Source organism: Colossoma macropomum, unplaced genomic scaffold (assembly GCF_904425465.1).
Source record: "Colossoma macropomum unplaced genomic scaffold, Colossoma_macropomum, whole genome shotgun sequence".
NCBI lineage: Eukaryota > Metazoa > Chordata > Actinopteri > Characiformes > Serrasalmidae > Colossoma > Colossoma macropomum.
The window spans coordinates 28,362-54,943 of NW_023495579.1; the positions used below are offsets into that span (position 1 = coordinate 28,362).

At 37.4% G+C, this 26,582-nt stretch overlaps 1 protein-coding gene across 1 annotated transcript; it reads left to right on the top strand.

Annotated features, from left to right (window-relative positions):
• The first annotated feature begins 80 nt into the window (after nt 1–80).
• Nucleotides 81–25,029, top strand: LOC118802484. The gene is made up of 23 exons (XM_036563027.1): nt 81–438; nt 2,616–4,275; nt 5,726–6,001; nt 6,368–6,781; nt 6,968–7,423; nt 7,823–8,257; nt 9,327–9,758; nt 11,355–11,624; nt 12,974–13,225; nt 14,093–14,338; nt 15,384–15,641; nt 16,195–16,497; nt 17,960–18,211; nt 18,327–18,401; nt 18,492–18,550; nt 18,653–18,714; nt 18,947–19,011; nt 20,812–21,023; nt 21,219–21,469; nt 21,550–21,666; nt 21,998–22,157; nt 22,695–22,742; nt 23,756–25,029. The coding sequence occupies exons 1-23, from the start codon at nt 81–83 to the stop codon at nt 24,058–24,060; spliced, it is 6,966 nt and encodes a 2,321-aa protein (XP_036418920.1). The 3' UTR covers nt 24,061–25,029.
• Nucleotides 25,030–26,582: the final 1,553 nt, after the last annotated feature.

A 26,582-nucleotide genomic window follows, 5' to 3' on the forward strand; every position in this document is an offset into this window, starting at 1 on the left:
GATGTAGACTGAACGAAAGCTCCGGTCTTGTTTTCTTCAGCGGTTTCTTGGGGAAAGAGCTTCTTCTCAGACAGGGCGGGATGGCGAGTACTAAGCGGTCAGCAGTGGATTATATCAGAAACGGCCGAGCCGCACTAGTGAGAAGCCTTCGGAACCTGCAGCTGATAGAGCGAACTTTAAGAGAACGCGGACTTCTCCCGGACTCGGACATAGACCAGATCTTCAACCAACACGCCGCTCCGGCTGACCAGGTCAGACAGCTGCTGGATGCAGCAGCCGAGAAAGGTGAGGATGTGTGTTATGAGCTGCTGCGGGTCTTCGACGACACGAGGGACCAAACGTTCCCGATGCCTGTTGAAGAACACCCCGAGCTTCACCAGTGGATCAGCTGCTTCTCCTTCGGACACGACCCCCAGCACCAGAGCGACGACATGGCGGGTAACGTGGTCGCCAACATACATACATATATACATACAAACAAACAAACAAACACACATTCATTCTCTTAATTATTTATGGCAATCGCGCTTTGTCAGCGGTTTGGGCGGGGTGAGTGCCTGGCTGCCTTGGACGTGTTTGTCCTACTGCTCATGCCCAGAACTTCGCTAAACACACCACAATAACCCCAGTTACTTTCCCAGTTAAACAAAACAAATGTGAAATAATTTTATTGTACGCACAGCACCCCCCTAAATAGATATTTACAGTTTAAAACTAAACCTGAAAGTACAATTTACTGGATTATAATTTGGATTATAAAAGAAGGCATGACATTGGTGCCTTCTACACACATACATATATTTTTTATGTGTTTTTTACAATGTACAGGCTCAGCAAGATTGTCAACTATAAATAATACTGTCAACTATAAATAAATCTATCTCACTTATTACAAAGAGGCAGAAATATATACAAAAAACTATCTACAGGCATATATACAACTAGAAATATACAAAAATATGCAAAAAGGTCTATCCTGAGATGAAACAGGCAGTGCAATAATGAATGTGCAAGGAGGTACAGGTAACAGCATATAATGACAGTACTGAAATGTGCATATATTGGTGATGAAAAAAAGTGTCTAGGCATGGAGTAGTTTGCAGATGTGCGATAAGGTGTGCAGATGTGCAAGATATACAGTAAGGTGTCCATATATGCAGATTAGCATAATTTAGCATATTACTTTACAGTGTTGTATTAAACTAGCCCACTCACTGGTAAAACCTATCCCTTTGATTGTGTGTAGGATAAAAGAAGAGAACTCTTTGTATTTGATACCAACATACTCATTTTATGATTACATAGTAAACCTCCACACTACAGTTATTTGTAACAGATAATTTATGGTATAGTATTTGTAACACATAATATAGAGTAATATAGTGCTTGATTCAAATACAGAAATACCTTGTTACTTTACGTAGCAATGAGAATAAGGACTGTACAAAGCAAAAACCTATGTAATATATATATATATATATATATATATATATATATATATATATATATATATATATATATATATATATATACTTTAACATGGGGAGAAAAATTGTCAGTTCTCTGTTCATTTAGTTTTTAAAAGCTGTTTGTTGCTGACTTTCCTTATTTAACAAACCATGCTGTGTCTTTATAATTCACACCAGAAATAGTAAATAAAATAACAAAATCTATTAGAATAGATGAAATAATTTCCTTTCTGACTTCATATCTAGTCTCTGATCTGATGAGCTCTGAGTTCTATAGAAACCCGTTTCCACAAGAGGCCACATAGTATGTCATACTAAAGACTTATTGTCTCTTAATAATGATGTACTATCTCATAATAAGGAGGAAAAAAAATCTTTTTATGATATGCTGTCATCATTTTGAGAAATGTTCTGATTATAACGGAACATGAAATCATACGTCAGAAGTATGTCAGAATTATAACATAGTATCTCAGTATTATTATTAGACATTAAGTCATAATTATCAGATATTAAATCCACACAATGTCGGTCTTATTCACTCTCATAAATAGGTTCAGTGGAGGGCATGTTAGCTAGTTAGCCATTAAGATGATTGTCATCTCAGAGCATTGCAAGCCTGCCCACCTCCAAGGAGTCTGGGCTGCAAAGCTGGCACCCCACAGAAGTGAAGGATTTCATAAAACTAAAAATTGTCTTATATTCTACTGGCCTTAGCTTTTACCACTTTACTTTAAAATATTGTCACAGCTCTAATGTCATGTATAATAGATGGGATTTGCAAGCATGAGCAGTAAAAAAATAAAACTTAAACCAATTTAACCAGTCTGATTGGCATTTACATTATTTATTAATATGAATTTCTAAAGACAAGTGATTTGCTCTGAGCACCGCTCTGCAGTTTTCAAAGTTTCAGTGGAGTAAAGCTCTGATGTCTTGATCAGATAATGGGGAGTAAAAATGGATTTTCTGCATCTCAGTGCTTATATAGGTCTTACAGCTTAATAATGATATATCCTCTTTCTCCATTGTTTCTTAATCAATTAATTCCTTGTTAATTGCCTTTACTTCAATTTTGGATTGGAGCAGCTATTTGAAAATGCTTTTAGTGGCCAGATCTGATTCTTTTTTCCCATTCTTTTTCAGATTCAGGCCCTTGTGCAAAATATCAGAAACAACTTAAAACAAGAGCCATGCAGATTCTTCGAGAAAAGTGGATGCAAAGCATGACTTTTCTAAAACACAAACCAAAAGGGAAAAGTTTCAGGTATATACCACTTGTTCTGGACACTGATGTGAGTGCAGTACCTCATATTAAAATCAAAGCATACAAGAAAACCAGAGCTAAAAAGCTGAAGAAATGCATCCCTACAGACAGGAGGAAACTGTCACCTTATCAATTACTTACAAGCAACGAGAAGAAAATCCTCCTTGTTGGAAAACCAGGCATTGGGAAAACAACGGTGGTTCAGGAGATTTTGAGAATGTGGGCAGATGGAGAAGACAGTCAAGTGAGCTACATGTTTTATTTTGATGAGCCATTAATAAAGCTTATGTCAAAGTCTGCGGAAAATGAAAGTTTGAGCTCCTTTCTTTTTAACAAGTATCTTATGCCTGTTGAGAGCCCTGAAGTAGTTTGGAAAGATGTGGAAGAGAATTCTGAAAATGTTGCAATTATTTTTGATGGCTTCATGGACGTTGTTAGTGACTCTGTAATTGAGAGAATAATGAAGAAAGAGATCTTAAATTATGCAAAGGTTTTGATCACTTGCAGACCAGAGGCGGACGTTTCAGGTGATCTGTCTGACTGGGCCTCTTTCAGAGTGGAGGTCCAGGGCTTCAGCGAGAGCTCTATTCGGGCGTACTTTAAGTTGATGCTTGGAATAAATGATGACACCAGTATCAGTGTGTTGAACAACCTAGAGCTGTTCAGTCTGTGTCATGTCCCGATGTATGCCTTCATTGTTACTGCCTGCATCTTATTTAGTCCTTCGGAAGCAGATAATCAACCCTGCACCATCACTGAAATGTATGTACGGATCTTCCGTTATTGCATCGCCCTCCATCATGAAAATATAGGCAATTTGGATAAATACATCCAAGAGAAGATGAATAATATCATGTTTTTAGCATCAACGTCCTATCAAGCAATTCTTTCTAAAACAGTCAACTTGGCAGACATCTGTCTAAAAGACACAGTGCAACATGCTTTTTTGACACCAGTGACATTTGACAGAACCTCTGTGTTCTGCCAAACAGCCTTTGTGTTTCTACACAACACAATGCAAGAGTTTTGGGCAGCGCTTTTTTTGCTCATGACTCCTGATAAGATCGGACACCTGCTCAAACAAAGCCAGACAGAGGAGGGGAAATACCTGAAATACGTCATCACTTTTCTTTGTGGACTCTTGTCTGAGAAAATGGGAGCCTACTTGGAGTGCCTGGTCTCACATGACCAGGTAAAATCAATCTCTGCCAAATACTTTAAAGACATCATGAACACGTTCCTCTATTCAGTAGAGGAGGATGAGGAAGATCTGAATGTGGAGCCTGAGAATGTCCTCTATGTGTGTCAGTGTCTTTATGAATATCAGGCACCTGAAGCATGTTTGCTCATTCTGAAAAAAATAGACAACACAGTGGATCTGAGTGACCAGTCTCTGGACCCACATCAGTGCTGTGCTGTCTCCTATGTGATAAGTCAATCCACTGCTCAGACTGTCCAGCTTGACTTGACGAACTGTGCCATCTCAGACCCTGGGGTAAAGCTGATCCTTGGTTCGATAACAAATCTCAAGAATCTCAGGTACAAATCTTTAAATTTATCTGATCATTAACAACAAAACCATATCCCATGTCCCTTATAAGTAGACTGTCCATCTAAGATTCTGTTTTTACACTGCAGAGTTAAGGTTAGGCTATGAATGACCAATGGCATGTGGTCTGCAAGACTGCAACAAGCTTTTCTCACATGATGTGAGATTGCAGGATGCTTGTCTTAAGTTGTAAGGCTCGACTACTAGTGGGGTTCAGTACTTCCTCTGGCAGCCAGGACATGAGATGATACAAAGTGACATGTAATTGGAAGGCACTGAAAGGCATAAGCCAATGTTTATGAAACTATTTTTATTTGTTCAGCAGTATGTATGGGGCTTTAATCATTTTGGAAAGTGGAAACATTATGAGGGAAGGTCCTGTAAAATGGCCTTATTGCATTTAACCTTAAAGTAGTCAGAGTAGTCATTTGATTTAATGACTCCCAGGAAATGACTTCCAATGACTTTTTACCATCATATTTAACAGTTCCCAGTAGTATGGGATGGAGGCATGTTTTCATTTTCTTCAAATGTAAGCATGACCACACATCGAGGAAAAAAGTAACACAAAATGTACATATTAGTGTTATAGTAGCTACCAAACGATTCACTGAGTAAGAAGGTAATACATGAATACTGAGCATTAGCATTTTGAAGCAATTCAATTGAATTCATTTAAATTCAATTCAGGTTTGAAATAGCTTTAAATAATGAGCATTTCATTACAGAAAAACCTTAAATCTGAAGGACGGATATGAAGGGCTGCATGCAGTAAATACCATACTTTACATAATGAAGCAAAACAACTTACAAACTACAAACTAACTGTTTTAAGTATAGCTGGCATACTAGTGAATTCAGCTGAATTTTGGTAAGTTTTAAAGGAATGTGATCTGCAACTTACTAAAACTTTGGCTGGATTAGCTAATAGCAAAAGATAAATTAGTCACTGTTAGTTTTGCTTATTTTCTTTAAACACCATATTTACTGCTTGTAGTGTTTCTTTCTGTTCTTCAGACTGAAGGTTTTTCTTTAAGGAAGAATTACAATCATTACTGCTGTATACCTTTCCTGATTCTGCCTTGGTGATGTGGTTGCATGACTCTGGGGAGCTTTTCCCATAACTAGCTCCAGGGCCAGAGTGAGTTTAATACTCACATTTTTGACATTTTCCCTTTTACAAAAGACTGAGTTGGGCTGGAATGTCAGTGAGGTATTTATTAATTATAATTATAAATACATTTTATATAAAAATATATACACTTTATATAAATAAATATACAAAAAATAAATAATTTTCATAAGTTCACTAAACTATGACTTATTTTATTATGTCTGAATTCCAGTTTCACAGTTATAAAGTAATATTATTTCACAGTTGGACTAAAGCATTGTATTTTCATAAACTTTATTAATTGTCAGATTTGATCTGTTTCATAGACTATCGTCTGGTCCAATGCAATGTCAGATATGGAGGGTGGCACTACAAGAATCAAGTACTGATTTTGACAACTTGCTGAGACTGTTTGGATTTGAGATGCATCTTTCAGTGCAACAACAACAAAACAGCAAGATGTTTCAAAACACAAAAGATGTGTTGACTGCAAAAAGGAAAAACAAGGTCAAGCTATGCTTGCACATGGATACACAGCAAATTGCAGCAAAATCCCTTTTGGAAAACATCTATGGAAGCTTACACAACATTGCAGACCTCAGGTGAGAACATTCTGTGGCATGTATCCTTACCATTTGTTTAACCACTGTAGTAAATTGGAGTAAATTGGAAAAAAGGAGTAATCTGTAGAAATATCCCATTAAAGCCCCATAAGGTGTATGCAATAGTGAAGAGATTTGTCACAGTAGCAGCCTTCAGATTTCAAGTCAGTTTTGTCTACATAGCAATCATATACGTTGGTTAGTGATGGCCTTATACTCCATGTATGGTCACTTAGTGGATTTAGTTAACAGAATGTGAACACTAGTCAGGAAATGGTTAATGATGATATTTTTATGTGACTTAGAATTTACAATTTGAGATGGCTTTTACAAACACTGTTACAAACATTTTTTGACATTTATTAGGTTTATATCAACTGGAAGGTCCTCTGAAGTACTTTCATTTCAGATGAATCTCTTCTTGCAAGGAGCCCTCTACGAAATGGAAACAGGCCAAACATGTGTTCGGCTTCTGCTGTCAGTGAATAGTCATTTTTGCCTACATTCTCCTTCTGAACAAAGCAATTTTATATGTACGCTGTACCTTCGTGCCAAACAGATGGGAGTTTTGGCAGTGTTGCAACCAGTGTTCCAAGCATGGCCTTCTTATTGGGTTGTGGACCTCAAAGAAAGGAAGACACCTCTTTTTCTCTTGGTGGAGCTACTAAACTTTCATACTAAAATTTCAAAGATGAAAAAGCCAGTTGAAATTTGGGGGTCAGCTGAAGAGCATGAACTCAGGATTTTTCTCCAGTGTCTACCATATGTATCACAAGTGAGGTAAGAGATAAAGTGCAACAAAGTAATACATAACTACACCATGACACTGCAAAACTACATAATCTATAAAGAAAACATAGATAGATAGATAGATAGATAGATAGATAGAGATATAAACACACTTTTGTGTTTCATAGTTTAAAGTTTATAGTTGCTCTTGCCTAACCATTTTCCCTTTGCTGACAGGTTCAGTGATTACATTCATAACAAGGTAGATGACACAAAGACAGCTATAAAGGTCCTTGTGGATCTTTTCATTTGTGCATCAGAGATTGATGATGATAACTACCTAAAAATGCTGTCTTCAGTTTGCTCCTACTCGTCATTTCCCTTTGCTGATGACACAGGAGAGAACCAGAGTACCTTCTTGTTGCAGTTATACTCCTATGTGAAAGAGTATGAGTCTCAGACAGGAAGAAGTGTCCTGCCTGCATTACTGCCCATTTACCAGTCTGCTCCTACTGTTTGGATCATAGACCTTTCAAAAAGTATGACACCTTTGCTTTATCAAACCATGCAATTCCAAGGGACGAAGAGACCAGTGGAATTAAAAGGCTGGACAACTGATGAGACTGAACCAAGAAACATTCTTAATTGTGTAGGTGACTTTCTGCAATGCCTACCATTGCTGTCCCAACTCAGGTGAGAATTGTGTACTTTGGACTTTTAATTTATTAATTTATTAATTATGTAATTATTATTGTCATTTCTTCTTCTTCTTCTTCTTCTTCTTCTTCTTCTTTTTATTATTATCATTATTATTATTATTATTATTATTATTAGTAGTAGTAGTAGTAGTAGTAGTAGTAGTAGTAGTAGTAGAGGTGGTGGTAGTAGTAGTAGTAGTAGTAGAGGTGGTGATAGTAGTAGTAGTAGTAGTAGAGGTGGTGATAGTAGTAGTAGTAGTAGTAGTAGTAGTAGTAGTAGTAGTAGTATTGAACGGCACTGTTACAGGAGTAATCAATCACTTCACTACAATCATCAACAAAGCACTATGAAGATTTGATGCCTTACTTGTTGCTTTCATTTTTCCCAATCCAGATTAGAGCTTCTGTTATGTGATGGAAACAAATCTGACAGAAAAACAGCCATTGATGTCATGTTGGGCCTTTTTATTTGTGCTTCAGAGAAAGGAGACGATACACTAAAACTACTGTATTCACTGTGCTCCTACTCATCTTTTCCCTTTGCTGATGACACAGGAGAGGTTCAGAGTATCTTCTTGTTGGAATTATACTCCTTTGTGAAAGAGTATGAGACTCAAACAGGAAGAAGTGTCCTGCCTGCATTGCTGCCAATTTACCAGTCTGCTCCTAGTGTCTGGGTATTAGACCTTTCCAAAGGAGTGACTTCTTTTTTGTATCAAACTATGCAGCTCCAAGCAACAAAGAAACCAGTGGAGCTGAGAGGCTGGACAAATAATGAGAAGGATCTGAAGTGCTTTCTACAGTGCCTGTGCTTTGTGTCACAACTCAGGTAAGGGTTTAGTACTGACCTGTGATTGGATGTAATGTTATATTTAGGCCCAATCCCATTTCTTCTTTTTCCCTCTTACCCCGTGTTTTCAAGTGTCACGCTAACCCCTTGGAACTGAGTTAAAAGGGGTAGTGGTTGAAACCTTGCCCTACGAAAGGGGCCAACCCTCAAAAAAACCCCCCCAAAAAAAAAAACATTGCTTCATTAACAGACTACTAGCGGTGCTCTGTAGGCGACCCGGCCCGACTTCAGTGATAGCAGAGAAGGGAAAAGTTCAGCGACCTCGCTGCTGGGCTTTAGTTACATTTAGGGCATCATTTGCTTTCAAAGAGGGGGTGTAAGACAATTATTTATTATTGCCCACCGCTGATTCTTTGGTGATACAAAGCTGAAATCAGATATTCACCAGGTTCTTGTTCGAATTTTCCCGTTCCACCTTAAATGGTGCAGCAGTTACATTCTGGTGCTTCTGGTGTCAATACTGCTGGACTATTTGAAGTGGAACAGGAAAGTTAGCTAGCTAGCTACCGAGACATTAGCATGCTGTTAGCGATTTTATGCTTGTTATGAAGAAAACAACCATGATACATTGAAACGACATTAAACTAAGATACTACAATGGTTATCAGAATTTTTAACAGAGAAAACACTTACATTTGTGGGTTTCTTTGGTCGCTCGCGCAGCCATCTTGTCGGTTTTTCTTGCTGTGCCTCTGAAAAACCTCCGTTTGGAGGGCCATGTAGCCCTAACACTTTGCCCTACCCTTCTATCTCAACAAAAATTGGGACACCCTAACCCTAGACGTGAACACGCAAAACAGAGGGCTAAGGTCTAAGTGGTAGCGGCAAGGGGTGAAATGGGATTGGGCCTACTTGCAACTTTACTCTCAGAGATAGATCTTCAAATAAATACAAACATGTATGCCACATCAACACAGAATGCAATGACACCATTCTTGTGTTGTTGTACTGTATCAGAAAAATCATTACTAAATAAGAACTGGAATGAAATTGAAACTGAAACTGAATAAGAGCATCAGAACTTAAATGCCTTTTTATGATAATGCAGATTCAGTGATTTGGGCCTCATCCTAAATGATGACATAGGTGGAGCAGTAAAACTTCTAGTGCATCTTTTCATTTCTGCATCAGAAAGTGGAGGAGAGATCTTGAACATTCTGTCTTCGGTTTGCTCCTACTCGACTTTTCCCTTTGCTGATGACACAGGGGAGGTTCAGAGTACCTTCTTGTTGGAGTTATACTCCTACGTTAGAGACTTTGAGTCTCAGACAGAAAGAAGTGTTCTTCCTGCATTAAAGCCCATTTATCAGTCGGCTCCTGCTACGTGGGTCATACACCTTTCAAAAGGTGTGACACCTTTGCTGCGTGAAACAATGCAATTCCAGGCAACGAAGAGACCAGTGGAGCTAAGGGGCTGGACAACTGATGAGAGTGAACTGAGGACCATTCTTCACTGTGTGCCTTACATGTTGGAGCTCAAGTAAGAATACTTTCATTACTTTTCAAGCTTAACTATGCCTGTAAAATGAACAGCCATATGTGCAGATCTACCATGTGAGCATCCGGGGGCCTGCATGCCAAAGGGCTTTAGAATGTAAAATCACACATTTTATTCAAAATCACTCACAGCATCACTTGCTAAATTGTTCCCCACCTCTCAGGGCCGTAGCCATGGAAGTACTCAGATTCATGCCTACTCAATCAAATGGAGAACAGCATTTTTTAGCTGTATAAACGATATTTGATTTGTTTTCTGTGAGTAGTGTTGTTTTGTGGCCAGTCAAAATCTTGACGCTCTCTGTCATTCCTGCATTTGCCAGGTAACCCTGTCATTTTATTTTCTTAGCCCTTCAATCATGGTTTAACATCTGTTTCTATCAGGCAGTAGAAGGTGTTGCTTTCTGCCCATTTTCAAATCTAAAAACATATTTAAAAACATCAGCTTATGTTAAAGCTTTTTTGCAAGTGGTTTACAGACTTGATACTTAACAGTACTCTTTACTAAAGTCCTAAATAGGCAATGTCAAAGTGAGAAAGCAAACCTGTCCAAAAAATCATCAAAGGTGAGATAAAGGTCCATAAATATTTTTCATGCCTATTGTGGCAATACGCTTTATTCTGGTGTGATTAACAGTCTAGGTTTTAAGTTTCTGCTATTCTTTTTCCTAAACATTGTTTTATATGTTTCAGTTAACTTATCTTGTTGTGTTAGGTCCTGATAAGAGCCACGAGAAGTAACATGAGGCCAGCCACGTCCTGGGCCCCCCAACCTCTTGCTGTTCCACAGCAAGCCCACCAGGTCTTTCTTCTTGCAGCACTTGTCGGCACTTGCAGAGCTCCAGACCAAAAAATTAGCAAAAGGAGCCACTGGCTTCTGAAAGAAAAAAAAATATCAGTACAAAAAAAAAGCTTTTTAACACACCATCAGCTCTGTGATTCCTTCCACCATGCCTGATTCTTGTCATACCTAGTATCATATGTCTTCAACGCCTCCAGACCCCCCTTTGGGGTTCGGCTGCCGGCCTCACACTGCTTCCCGTGGCTCTTGTCGCCACCTGGCACAGACGTACTTGGGATAAAATTGTAGCTGTAGCTATAAGGAAGGGTGTTGTTGGTTAAGCCTGCATTCTCATCAATGTGTACGTAAAGTTGCTGTTGTCTTGCTTTTTTCTTTGGTTTCTCATTAGTGCCTGCCTTTGCAAAAACATGTGAAACAAGAATTGCATTGTTTTTGTAATACAATGACATGGATCAAAAATGTTTATGTTGTCTAGAATCCATCAGTTACATTACTTTTATTGTAATACATTAATGAAAAGTTATCAATTTGTCAAATTTAACCTGATGTTTTAGTCAGGATTTATTTTCCTTTGTCCCTTAGTTTACTTTAATATCAGGTATTGTAGGCTGTTGCAGTGGTTGTTATTAATGAGTGTATGTATGCCTTGTGGGGGTGACTCCATTGAGAATATGCGCCTAGAGAAGGCCTTAGTGCATCAACATCCAGGGGCCCATGGCAGTTATAATCCAGCCTTGTTGTAGGTTATGTATTTTCTTTTGGTTCTGTTCTATCTAGATGCAGTGGGCGTTTTTTTCAGTCTGTGTGTGAGGTCCTCTCCACAGGCCAGAACTGGAACCCTGTGGAGGTCGCCAGTCTCCTGAGACCTCTAAACTTCACTGTGACATTAATGGAAATGCTACCCAGGCGCATTTGCAGTGCTGTAGGAAGAGTACTCAGCCAGGCTGATCCCAAAGAACGCCTCTCCCTTACTCTAATTCCACAAAGCATCTCATGTCAAGGAATGAATGCTCTATTCTCGGCGATTAGCAGGCTTCAAAAGCTAAGGTATGGTGCATGACATAAACATCTTTATTGACTGAGTTTGTAACTGAAGTGAGACTCCAGGTTATGTGAAGGCTATAAGAAATTTAGCTATGCCTTGTTTGGTCTATTGGTTAGGGCAAAAGGTGGATTTTGCTCAGGAACAGTAAAAATGTGTCTGTGCCATGCACCCGAACCCGGCCATAAGAGCAGGCAGGAAGGCAAGGCCGAACACAGAGAAAGGACTGTGGGAAGAGAAGGAGAACTGCGAGGAAATGGTGGACGGACCGGACTGGAGGTGGTGCTCCTCCTAGGCACCACCTCTGGTCCTGTAGCTGTCATCAGGGGCCGGGGGATTTGCACAGTGTTATAATTGCTTGATATACAGCTGTCATCAGGGGCCGGGGAATTGGCACAGTGTTATAATTGATTGAAAAATTGTCTGTTGGTTGTTTGGACTAGTGTCCATTTTTGGAAGGATGAAAATAATAAAAAAAATATGTTCATTTAAAGCTGTGTACATAAACAGGTGAGAAATTAGAAGAAAAAAAAAAAACAACATAAAGCTTCTTTGTAGGTGTGGCAGCCGAAGCAGCTTCAGTGCTTCCTGGCATAAATTGTACCAGTCTCTGCACTGTGCTACAGGGATGGAACCCCAATCTTCAAAAATATATTCCCACGGCTGGTGTTTTGATGATGATAGTGGAGATCATCAGATTCTCAGTAAACAAAAACCAAAAACCACAGTTTGATCACATGCTGCATTGACAGTTACCTGAGGAACAGTTCCCCTTCTGTTTTACATATCACACTAATGTATCAGCATCACACTCACTAAATGTGTGCTTTCAACCACATATTCCAACCTTACTTACTGATGTCTTTCCTATAGATATAGGTAGTCACTGTTCCTTTAAAAAACTCCAGCCATTTGACTAAATAAGAAAACCTCTGTCAACCAGTCTGAAGCTCCTAGTAATGAACCCTCTTTCAAACGGTCTGAAGCTCCTAAAAATTAACCCTCTTTCGACCATTCTAAAGCTCACGAATATGAAGCTTTTTAACCAATCTAAATCTCTCTTTCTTTTCAATTCATTCCATCTTAGTTCAAACTTAAGGTCAACTGGGCCAGCTCAACATTTTTATGCCACAGAGCAGGATAGGAAGTTAACTGCGTAGTTGTATCATGCAGTACATCTGTCTGGAAGCATCTGCACTCGTTCTGTTTCTAGACAGCTTCGTTCAGATTTTTCCTTTTATTTGCCACCCATCTATATCTATCTCAATACACATTACAGTTTATTTTAAAAAGTATGGACCATATTCACTCACTTTAATGTGTAAACATGTTGATTATTTTGGTTGTCTTACAGAATGAATGAATATGCAGCACTGAAAATTTCAAAGATGGCAAAAGTGATGAGGCAAAGATCAGTAACCATTGAGGAGGTCTCTTTGGCGTCAACCAGTCCAAATCCCACTGAAAGAACAATGTATAAGCTGATCAGCAATTTGGCCTCAATTATGAGAGTTTGGACAGTGAAAAGCTTGGATCTTACTAAATTTCCTGTAGAGGGTCATTTCCTCATTTCGCTGTTGTGCTTGAATGGATCTTTCCCTGTCAGGTCAGTCTGCAAATTCTTGCTACTCAAAAGACTCAAATGAGTTTAATTATAACTATAAATTTTAAACTAGGGCTGATGGAACCACGGGGCCTTGCCTGCTTTAACATTTTGCCTGCTTTAACATTTTACTACAAATGCCCATATCATTTCTGAAGCTTCAGCTGCTGTTAATAAAGGCACATGAGCAATGAAACAATAGCAAAGTGTGCTTGATTTTTGCTGTTGGATCGCATTTTTGTCAAAACATCAGTGACCGGATTGGTTACATTCAAATTGGTAAACCAATTATAAAGAGGCTGATATCAAGTGAAGTTCATTACAACTACTGATTGTAGACGATACACAACTCTATTTTCCATTTTTAAATATGAGAATATAAATGTGAGACAAACAGAGCATTTGCTTCCGTGCAACATTGGTGCAGACTTTAGACAATGAGCTGGATATGTAAACAGCCTGATGTTCTTCAGATATGGTAGCTAGAGTTTGCTACCCAAGGCTGAACCCAATGAAGGTTCAGGGTCAAAATAAACACCCTGTTCATTGAACAGATTCATAGAGATATTTTTTTAGCATGACATTACTGACTAAAACTACCTTTAGTCTGATTGCTTTGTCACTCAACCAGCTGCATTTTTAAATTTATTTATTTATTTATTTATTTTTGGAATACCACCACTTTCGAAGGTGAGGCGCCACCCCTGGTTTAAACCATGGAAACTGTCTCAATACTTGATGTTTACAAATTTTGTTACCTGTCATACATTTCTGTCATTGCTTGCAGTATAAGACATAGTATACAACAGTTACATGTATTTTGTTTTATACAATTTGTTTTATTTAATCTACATTTCTGTATTCTTGCAGATTGTCTGATAGAAATGTACAACAAATAGCTGAGATTGTTTATGAAACCCAGGATGACCTTGTAACTCGGTTCTTTTTGGAAAAGATTGGTGGAGACCTGAGCTCTTCGAGCTTGCCCTGGAACATATTACACTATCTGCTCCAAAAGGCCAGTTTGCCTTTGACGGTTGACCCTAAGAAGAACAGATTTGGCACTCTGAACATTCAGCATGTTCTTCCGCTTCTGCAAAGTATTCATTTCAATGGGTATGTAAAAAGGGAAAGAAATTGTGCAAAAGGTTTACCAAATGCCAAGTAAAGCCTATAAATATATATCAATCAACTATATTTCTGCGATCCCACTTCTACATATTAGTGCACAAATTAGTTACACAGTGTTGTGAAATTACAGTTACACTTGCTGTTAGTAGCTGGTGAACACACTCAAAAGGAGCACTGCTTAATAACTTGGTAACATATTTATAAACACTCTGTGGTTGGTCATTTCACATGTCAATCAATCCCATCCTATCACAATAATAAATTAACCTATTCTAAGAATGTATTAACATAAACTATTGACAAGTTTCGGATGAGATTTAGAATGGAGTAAACTTTTGTAATTCATATCTAAAAATCTATTTTGAGAGTTTTGCATGAAAGTAAGTACACATTTTTGTTAGATTTTTATTTTCATAGAAATCTATTATTTGAATCCTAAGAGTTCAAATGTAATAACTCTACTGTGCTTATCATGATTATAAGACTTCTGTTCAAGTTGATACTTGAATAGAAATGAGTAGTTCTCCTTTAAGAATTTGATGAGTTAATGTGCAAAAAAAGATAAACACTTCATTTAAAAAATGAGCTAACTGTCATGAGTTATTCATAACATACAGCACATTCTGAACCCTAAATGCATTTTGACACAAAGCCATTATTGTTCATTATTTTTAGCTGTTGTTATAATTTAAAGAACATTAAATATTGTGCTTAAAATAAAAATGTCTCCATTACATGGCTTTGTTTAACTCTGAAATGACCACTGGAGTTTTCTGTTTTAGATAAAAAAAAAATCAAAAAGTTTAGTTTTGTGAGTTATCTATATTTTACTGAATTATTTATTGATATTATTCACAATAAAAAGAAAAAAAAAGATTTATGAAAATTCATTAAAATGGAGATACCTTTTTGCAAATAAACTCTTCATTTGCAGTTTTAAAAAAAATACTCATGCAGTAGCACCTTTATGGATGAGAAACAAACATTGTGAGTGGAGTAGTGGTTTTAACTAAGCTGTTTGTATTTACAGAACTGACTCCCAGTTTGTGAGGAATGCTCTAAACGAGATCTATGCAAGCCGTGCTGGACACTTGGTGACAAATTTAGTAAGGAGTTCAGATAACTGGATCAACCTCAGTGAGCAAGAGCTGGAAAGTTATGACTGTGCTGCTCTGCGCTTTGCACTCCACTACAGTGATGATGTGAAGCTCAACCTCATAGGAACAGTCATTCCAAAGGAAGAAGCTGAAATCCTCCTCCAACTTCTGCACAGAGTGTCTGAGCTCAGGTTGTTCTTTTATCTGTAATTAAATCAAAATGTTGTCCTGACTGTTCTTACGGTAATAAAGCCCCAATTTTACGTCCTGTATGGTTGTGCAGCTGAAGACAAAAGGCAAAAATGCCACTTTTAAAACTGGATCAGAACCCATTATTAAGTGCTGTTGAAAGGTAACACATTGGTGAAGCTGTACCCCTCCCAAGTTTTTTGGTATATGTTAAAGGTGTTAGGTTTGTAAAGAGCATATATTTACAAAAAAGTTCTTAAGGGAAAATATTAAATATGGTGTTTTGCACTTTTTATCTTAGTTCAGGTCAAACTGAATTTACTAATCAATGCTTTCTGTTTTTATTGGCATTTAACGTACTGTTTAACATACATTTTTCTGGAAAAATTAATGGCCACACAGTAATTCACTGTGTACAAATTAACAAATATTTGTTTTCACAGGTGAGCTTTAGTGATCTTGTCTTACCAATAGTATTACAGAAATGTATTTTTGTAATCTGCTTTTGTGCATGTACTACATTATCTGTCATAATTGTGTACATATCTGGTTCAGAGTTGACAGACATCTGCTGCTGACTCTTCTCCATGCCTGTTCTGTTTCACGGGAGCAGAAGAAGGTTACCACAAGTCTCTTGAAGGTTCTGCAACACAAACTGGATTTCTCTCAGTCTTCGACGGTCAGTCTATTTGGGCAGGAAAGCAAGAAAACGCTGAGCCTCAGTGATATGGACTGTCGTTCCATCTCATCTGCCATTCAGTTATCAGCATGTGATACAGAGTTGATTATGTTTGATTGTGAGGCCAGTGACGGTGCGTTGCTTGAACTGTTTCCAGCTTTACATCACATACATCTCAGGTAAGATCTCCTTTTTTACAAAGAAATTGCTTAATGTTTTCCTACATGTCACAGGTTTGTGGAGACACATCACTCATGAAATACACGAGTATTGTGTATGCATTTGAAAGATTATAATGAAAGTTACACACTTTGTCACTGGTACAAAGCACATACAAATCATATCCACAACGTAGCTAAAGTATCATTACTCTGTAAGCATTACTCAAGTGAAAAAACATGCTAAAATGTGTGCGCTGCTGCAAGTTGATCTGTAAAGCCTGAAATAATCATTTAAAAGTCAGAGGTAGCGGGTCAGATTTGGCTTTGGAGGTTTCTCTGACCACATCTTACATCTTTAGTTGTACACACATGAGCCCAAAAAGAAGGTCTGGCTTGATCTTTAGGTCTCAAACACAAAATCAACATTATACTGATGAAGACATCATGACATAGTAGTTAATTTGCTCACATCCTCAGAAGACACGTCTTTCAACTAAGGTTTCACTAAGTTCTTTCCTTTTTTTTACGTTTTTCAACACACAATCATCAGGTTCATCTGCAGAGGTCCAAAAAAAAAAAACGTCTTGACTTGTAATGGAAGTAAATGTTACAAGTTTTTTTCCAAGTAATTTTTGACAATTTTTTTTGATCCATTTATCATGAAATTTTAACACAATCCAAAGGAAACTGGAATTTTTGCATGACAGTCCAAGCAAACTATGCAACTGGATAACATTTAAAAAAAAAAAGTTCAGCCTGATTTACTAACAGGATCTGCACAGGACTGTGTCTTTTAAATGAACAAAATAACACATTCTATCTATTTTGTGTGTTTGCCTTAATATGCAGTTTTGGCCATTTCTTGGGCCATTAAAAAAAGTATGTAGGCCAATTTGGTAGATGCATCTTCCAAACATGCTAATGTCCCACAATGTCATTACATCAGGCTGTAGCTTATTTGTGACAACCATACAGTCATCACTGCATTCAACACAGATTACAGCCTTACATTGAAAGAGAACTGTCGGATGTGCAAACAGGATTCAGGAAAAGCAGAGAAACAAGAGATACCATTTTGTTGTACGCTGGATCATTGAAAAAGCCAAGAAATAAGTCGTTTCCTTAAGAAGGAAGTCGACATGTCATTCAAAGTGCTACACAAATACAACCCCATTTCTAAAAAAGTTGGGACACTGTGCAAAATGTAAATAAAAACAAAATGCAATGATGTGCAAATTATTTAAACCCTATACATAATTGAAAGTAGTACAAAGACAACATATCAAAAGTTTAAACTGACACATTTTATTGTTTATTGAAAAATTTTGAATTTGATGCCAAGAACAAAGTTGTGATGGGGCAACAAAAGGCTGGTAAAGTTGTGTAATGCTAAAACACCTGGTGGTTATAACATGTCAGAACACAGGTGTTCAGCTTTCTTTGACTCAAAACATGTGTTTTGTGTTTGTTCTTCATGCAGCCTTGGCAAACCCCAACTCCTTCGGCTCATGTTGCTGACTCAGTATGTTGCGGAAGCAAGAGCTCTCGCCAGATCCCTCGGAAAAGAAATAGATCTCAGTCACACCACTCTGAACTCTTGTGCCTGCGAGGTATTGGGGTTGGTCCTGGAGCACTCTGAACACCTTAATCATCTCAACCTCAGTCACTGCAAACTCACTGATTCGTGTTTGAACTTGTTGCTTCCACATCTTCACAAAGTTCAGGAACTGGAGTAAGTTTATTACAGCAGATACAAGGCAAAACAGGCAGAACTGTTAGTTCTGGTCACACACAAAATTTAGGTGCATGCTACATTTTCACAACACTTTTTTGATGTTTTTAAACAGTCTAAGCAACAATGACATCACTGACACAGGGGCACAGAATCTACAGAACGTCTTAGTCAGGACGCAGACTGTGCAGTGAGTATACTCTCCTCCGCTGGTGAGTAAATGGTGGTTATGACCTGTCAAACATCAGACACTGAATGCTGGTGCTTTCTTTCTCCACAGCATTTTTAACAACCACATCACAGATATGCGATTTTTTATGAACAATCAGTACAATCCAGGTAAGCCAAAAAAAAAAAACACCAGTATCACACTTTAACCATAGCGAGAGCATAATGAGAGCATAAACTTGGCCATCCTTACTTTTTTAATTCTCTCCATAGTTGTCAAAGTTGACTTTGAGCCTGTATTTATGATGAAACCATCAACTGGGATCTTGACTAAGGTATGGAAAAAGGAAATGCTAAGACTTTTCCATTTAACAGAGAATATATTGAAAAAGATTTTTTGAATAATAAAATGTAATACAATTATTGCTTTTAACTGTATTAGCTTCCCTGCAACCCAGAAGGATAAGCAGTTTAGAAAATGTGTGTGTGTGTGTGTGTGTGTGTGTGTGTGTGTGTTAGCTTTACTGATGGTTTGACTTCACAAACTCATGGTTTTATCATTCACAGAAAATAACTACTGTAACCCTGTTTGACCCTGAGATATCTGTTCATGATGACGTAGTCATCTACAGGTAATAAATGAGATTAATTTAATGTTTTATCACAGCATGCATGTAATATTTTCTAACAACCTATTTTTCTGTATATTTTATTTTCCCTTAGAAAGAGCGATGTTTTATGTTAAGAATCCTTTACCTAACATTATTTACTGCATTAGTTAACATTACAAATCCATGAACCACTGGATAAATAACCATAAGTAACGTTAACAAAGATAATTATACTTTTTTTACTATTTTAATCACTACACTAATTAATTTGTTGCTGTTTTTTTTTTTTTACATCAATTAAGTTGATTGATTTAACAGTTACAAAATAATAAACGCTGTATTTGGATGGTACATTGTAGATGCTTTGTTGCCTTGCTTTTGACTTACATCGAACTAAGTGTCTATCCCTGAACCAAAGCACTCACTCTAACCCCATAACCTGTCCTAGTCTTAACCTCAACCCGAAACCCAACCCTAACCTTTCCCTCAACCCAAAACTTATTCCCAACCAGAACATGAACCCAAAGCCTAGTCTTAAAATTAATCTCAACCTAAAACCTAATCCTACTTTAACCTCAACCCAAAGCCAAATCCTTACCTTAACATCAACCCAAAATCTTATCTTAAAATTAACCTCAACCCAAAACTTAGTCTTAACCCCAGTTTCAACCCAAGACATAATCCTAAACACTACCTTAACCCAAAACTTAGTCGTAACCATTATCCCAACCTAAAACTTAATCCTGACCTTAACCTCAACCTAAAACCTAGTCCTAACCTTAACCTTAACCTCAACTCCAAACCTAATCCTAATCTTAAAATCAACCCAAAACTTAGTCTCAACCTTAACCTCAACCCAAAACCTAACCATAACCTTAACCTCAACCCAAAATTTATTCCCAACCTTAATCTCAACCCAAAACCTAATCCTGACCTTAACCTCAACCCAAAACTTTACTCTAACCTTAACCTTAACCCAAAATTTATCCCCAACCTTAAGATCAACCCAAAATTTACTCCCAACCTTAACCTCAAGCCAAAACGTTGTCATGAACCTTAATCTCAATCCTAAATTTAACCCTAACTATAATCTCAACCCTGAATTTACTCTCAACCTTAATATCAACTCAAAACATCATCTTGAACCTTAATCTCAATCCAAAACCTAATCCTCACCTTAATCTCAACCCAAAATATAGCCTTATTTTTAACCTTAACCTTAACTCAAAACCTAGCCCTAAACTTAACCCCAACCCAAACTTACTACAAACCTTTATCTCAACCCATTCTTTAACCCTAACCTTGACCTCAACACAAAACCTAGTCTTAACCTTTATCTCAACTCAAAACCAGACCTTAACCTTAACCCAAAACCTAACCCTAACATTAACCTCAACCTACATATTGTCCCAACCCTAACCAGAACCTAGTCTTAATCCAGAACCTAGTCTTAACCCTAACCTCAACCCAGAATGGAACCCTGACCTTAACCTCAAGTCAAAACCTAGTTCTAACATTTACCGCAACCCAAAACCTGGCACTAACACGTATCCTAAACCTAACACTCACTCTAATTCTAACCATTCTAAGTTTATTAAACTTGTTGTTTGATGCAAAGAATTTTGCTAACATAAATTTTGTGTTTGTAGTTAATGTAAACTTATACACCAAATAATATTCATTAAGGGAATTTCTATGTAAATTGTGACCACTGGAGGCAACCCTGAACCTGCGGCTGTTTTCTTAATGATGCAATTCAGAATCAGGATTTCATATCCTTGTTCACGACATACAATAGTTTCAAATTTTTCTTTTTTTCAGATTTGAATGTGAAATGGGGGGAGAGTTCCAGTGCAGAGCAACAGAACTTGTATTTGGCATGAAGGGTAGAGGATGTGTAGAGTACAGAGTGGTTCACTGGGACATGGGCTGCTTTGCAAAAAACAGCTATGAACCTGCTGGACCCCTGTATGATATAAAAACTACTGTAGGGGAAATCTACCTACTCCATCTCCCACACTGTGAAGCAGAGGGTGAGACACCAGACAACACTAGCTGTATATCTGACATGGTCTGTAGTATTTAAGCGTAGATATATGGTGATGTAGTAGTGGAGATAAATACCTGGGAAAATGCCTTGTTCTGACGCATCTGCTCATCTTGTAGTTACACATATTAAATGTCAAATCCAGCTGATAATGTTTCCAACTTAACTCCTTTCATAACAGCTGATGCATTAGGAGACATTTCTGTGGTTCATATGCATGATGATGTTACGGAGATCCTGACGCCAGTGCAGATGACCTCCACTCATGTGGCTGTTCGCATCAATGGTCTCTCTACTTTTGGGATAGTTCGCAAAAAAGGATGTATGACCCGTTATGTCCGGGGCCAAGTTCTGCTTTTCCTTGACCAGATCAATAGAGTTGAGCAGAGACTCTGGGTGTTCCTTCTGGCCAGAAATGTCTCGGCCACTGAGGTAATTTAATTCTGACCCAATATTTGGATGTTTTCTGTTAGTGTGTCTTTAGCTTCACTTCACTTTTTCTTTCTGTACAGGTAAAGAAGCAGCATCAGGAGTTCACACCCATCAAAACCAGTTCAGACTGTATTTTAAGACAAAAGGGGAAATATTGCTTGAGTTCCAGTCTCAAGAAATACAAGGTTCAGCCCAAGGTGAACCTAAAACTTTGATTCAAGTGAAAAATACAGTGATTTTGTATTAAATTATAATAATGTAACAATGAATGTGTTATGTATTTGTTTTCCATTTTCATCAACATATGTTGTAAAATTAAATTTTTTTAATGAATTTCACACATCTACCTTATCAGGACCCTTGCAGCATTGTTGATAGGAATTGTTTAAGACTTTATCTATTTGACTGCACCTGTCAAAAAAGGGTTTTTCATAAACTCAAAAGCATATCCAGTCATAAATATGTTTCTAGGGTGACCTACAGGAGCCCAGATGTGCTCATTGTGCTGGTTTTTTGACTCCCTTCTAGACCTACGTTTTCCATAATGCAAGTGATCCAGACCATCACTCTGCATTTGAGCTCTTCTTTGGCAGTGAAGTGTCTGAACTCCGAGTGAGGATTCATGAAAAACTGAGCCCTAAAAGAGAAATAACCAAGTGGAATCGACGAGTGATTCTCAAATGTAACGGTAAGATGTTACTGGAGATTGGGCCTCATTATGAAAGTAGGTACAAATCACCCTAAGAGTGTCATATATCATCTCTGTTGGAGCAAAACCTTGTATCCCCAGAAAGGTAGCTTTACAGGAGAAGAAAAATATATATTCCTAAGTTTTAATGGAGAAATTATTTATTCCAAGAAATTCTGGGCCATCTCTATCTAAATATGTAGATTGAACTGCTAACTGTGTAGGTGAAAGTTTAATTCGTTTAATAATAGGTGCCCCAGCCATTCTTTAAATATCTTGTAATTTATCATATATATATATATACTGTGAATAATTATCCTTAAACATTCTACCTTAATATCTCCGTGTTAAAGCATAATGTCACCATAAAGTGATTAAATGAACAAATGTTCTAAAAAGAATTTTAAAAAGTTTCTGTGTCTTTTCTGTTAATGTTACTGGGTTAGAAAAATAAAAAATAAACTACTACAAAATTACACCAGTTTACAATACATGACAAAAATGTATTTCATATTGTTCTACTTTGTGTCTCTTTAGATAATCGTGCATATAAAATCAAAACTGAGGATGGAACCATTACAAAAGGTAAGCAGCAACTAGGTTGTTGTGGAAGATTTAGGATAGTATAGTCAGTGTTTACCATGTGAGTTCATCTTGTATAATGAAAAGCAATGATACCCCTATAAATCATGCATACATACATACATACATACACATTGAAATTGTTTTGTAGCTCATTTAAAATGAATCTTCATAAAAGACTACAAATTATTACACAAAAAAGTGACAAATAAATTGAACCTGAATGTTTATGGCCTCAAATGCTTTTCCCTGCCCCTGTCTCTAGTGGAATCTCTGTTAATACTGTAATCTGTGATCAGTCACTCTTTACAGAACTACCTCTCTGTGTGTTTTGCTCTCTTTGAGTTGAACAGCTGCCTATCCTGTGCGTCTGATGCTGTTGCTTCTTCTGCCTTGATTGGGTGCCCATTGCTCGCCAGCCTTCTGGACTGGCTTGACCATCATTTGGCTTCATACTGTACAACGCTGTGCAAACTTCACCCTCATGAACTGACCTTCCCAAAGATGTTGCTGCTGCTGCTGCTGCATAAAGTAAAACTAATCTAATTAACCATTGCTCCACCTGTTTTCCCCGTTTTGTACTGTAATACTTTATACTAACACTGTTTGCTATCCAGTGTCAACCAGAGGAGGATGGGTTCCCCTTTTAAGTATTGGTTCCTCTGAAGGTTTCTTCCTCCCGCTCTTAGGGAGTTTTTCCTCTGTGGGGGCCTGGACCCGGATTTTTCTGTAAAGCTGCTTTGTGACAACACCTGTTGTAAAAAGCATTATATAAATAAACTTTGCTTGCTTGCTTGCTTGAATATACAGTACAGCTGCAACTGTGTTTGTGAATGTTGTTTTTAACATTACAGGAGTACTGTAAGTACTGTAAGGAAAACAAGATTGGACTGAAAATACACTAGCTTGTACTTTTGACAACAGTAGAAAAAAACATTTTTTGGATGGAAAATTAATCAATCCATATGTAACATATACTTTGTTCCATAAGCCTAATGCTAATCTTTGATTCCTAGGAAATTCATTGCTAACAGAGAAAAAATGGAGGTCATCTTTATCTGATTTGCTTGATGAGCTACACGAAGAAGAGCTGAAGAAAATGAAGTCTTATATGAGGCATTACACAGATTTTGCACCCATACCTAAAGGTAAACTGGAGAAAAAGGAGAGACATGAACTTGTGGATCTGATGGTAGAAACTTGGGGCTTCCAGCCATCCGTCCAGGCTGTTGCGTGCATTATGAGGAGGCTACCGCGCAATGACAATGCCGTGACCTCAATACTGAAGCCTTACCAGATACAGTTTGGTTTGATCACATAGCTAGAAAACACATAGACTTTTGATAAGCAACTCAGAAATGACAACTGTCAAGGATGGGTTTGTATTTACTGTAAATTTGTATTTACTGTAAAATACTGTAAAAAAGGATGGAGTACTGTACCATAAGGTGTGTGTAAATGAATAGCACAGACCAGATCAATGTCATTTTTTTCAGGTGCCTAAAACATTTGTGCAGTACTGTGTTTGTTTTTCTTTTTTGATGGTTGTAAGAAATGAATAACTTATATTTAGTAGCAGTTTTGGTGGTCTCTGACTCTGAAGTAAAGAGTGGTCTCTGGCTTTTGCACAGTACTGTACAATTACTAATAAATACCTTAACTATAAACACAACAATATAAACTACAGAATAAATGGGGAAATGACACACACATACATACACCTAAACACTACCTGATCTGTGCCCCCTGCCTGATTAGCATCATCTGTATTCATTGGTGGAAAATAACAACTTACATTACATAACTCTGTACTTTTCCCCATAACAGTACTTTCTGAAGAACATTTAAACCACAGTACTTTAGTTAATTTTTAAATAAGCAACTTTTTATTTCACTATTTTTTAATAAAGTTACAATGTAGAAATAAACTATGAGAGTGACAGCTAATGAACCAAATAGAAGAAAGTCTGGTTAAATTTAAAAGAGTCAATTCTGAAAACCAATCAAAACAGAAAATCTCCTAAAAACACTGCAGCCCTGATGAGTTCAGAGACATCAAGTTCAACGGAGAAGGAAAGAGGAGAATGTTACTAAGAGGAAGCAGCTGTTAGTTGATTGCCGAACTAATTCTAGCTAAACCTCTACTGTGTACTATTTTCTTCTGACGTTGTTGTAGAATAAAATGGCAGCTATTTATTTAAATTAAAAGCTGTTGTGTCTTTTCTTGCAAGTGTCTGTTAGCTGGCTTCTTTAGTTAACATTGGTGTAATCTGTAAGGTTTACATGTATAAAATTCAGTTTTGTCACAGGTGGTGATACAGGAAATCTAGTATAATTCACTGTACATGGGCAAAACAGAAATCATCACACATGAATAATAGCCATTAGAGACATCAGGGCATCAATCATATAGAGTCTGTATTATTCAGATCATGATTCAGTCTGATTGTAGAAGAAACTGTACAATTACAGTGCTTGGACAGTCACCTTCTGAAAAATACATCTGCAAAAATATGTTGACTCCTTAATCTCTCCTTATACACCTCATCATCCAAAACTTTGTCAGTTCATCACAGAACACAGCCCAAAATTTGTCTTTTAATATTTATTAAGCTTCATTTTTAAAATAATATTTGATTTGTTTTCTGTGAGCACTGACGCTCACTGACACTCAAACTCATTATGATTTCCTCCAAGCTTTGCCTTATTTTCTCAGCCGTCCAATCACTGCTTAACAACTGTTATCTGCTATTGCCTCAAGCATTCAGTTTGTTCTAACTAGCACAGTGATCTAAGAGGTAGTTTCAGAACGGTTTTATGAGATTCAAAGTGGAAACAGTGACGAGAATACTAATCAGCAGTTTCGTAGCTGACCTCAGAACAGCTGTGGTTTGACCATAGACCTGACTGCCTGCTATGTTCAGCTCTGTACAACAACTAATGTTACCAAGAGTGACTTTGACTTGTACAGGTATGCAACACACATACTGCAGGCTAACATACATTATAGCTATTTGGACATTAAGGCCTTTCGTCAGTGTTTGAGTTTGAAGCTCCAGCTGCTGTCAAATGTACCTAGGGACATGTAAAAGTGAGAGCAAATCCCAGATAGTGTGTATATAATTTTCTACTCATTTACAATACCAAAACGGACTGTATTAAAATATCGAATCAACCAAATTCAGTAATCAAAGGTAAGACATGAATGGTCCACAAACATGTTATGCCAGCCATGGAAATGTGCTGTGTTATTTTCCCTTGTCTTTGTAAATCTCAGCTGTGCGATTTGAACCTAAAAAGATTTACTTGCCAAAAGTTGTTCCTGTGGTGAGCTTGCACATACTGCTTCTCTGTTTTGCTTTAGAGTATACAAAAGGTTTACATTATAGTAGAAATGAGGCCAAAGTATGATCATGTTTGGGATGATAAAATAAACAAAAGAATCAAATCTGAGGTTTATATTGCCAAATAGTGTATTTACTGTTTCCACCGTCATCTGCTGCCCAAGCAGGGAAATATCGTGGTGAAGATGCTTGATCACATGGCTAGCGTCACATGTATCAGGAAGCACATTCTAGCCTTCACACTCCCAGCTTGGTAACAATGTATGAGGGGGAGACCAACCTCAGTTTACATATATATATGTATATATATATATATATATTAGGGGTGGGAATCTCTAGGCACGATTCAGAGGGCTGCGATGCGATTATAAAACGATTATCGATGCATCTCGATGCATCTTATTTTTCTATACAGCATTTCTGTTTTCTTACTGTCTGAGGACTTGGTAATGTTAAAGTAAAGTATTTGTAATGATCCATAATGAATTTACTTCCAATA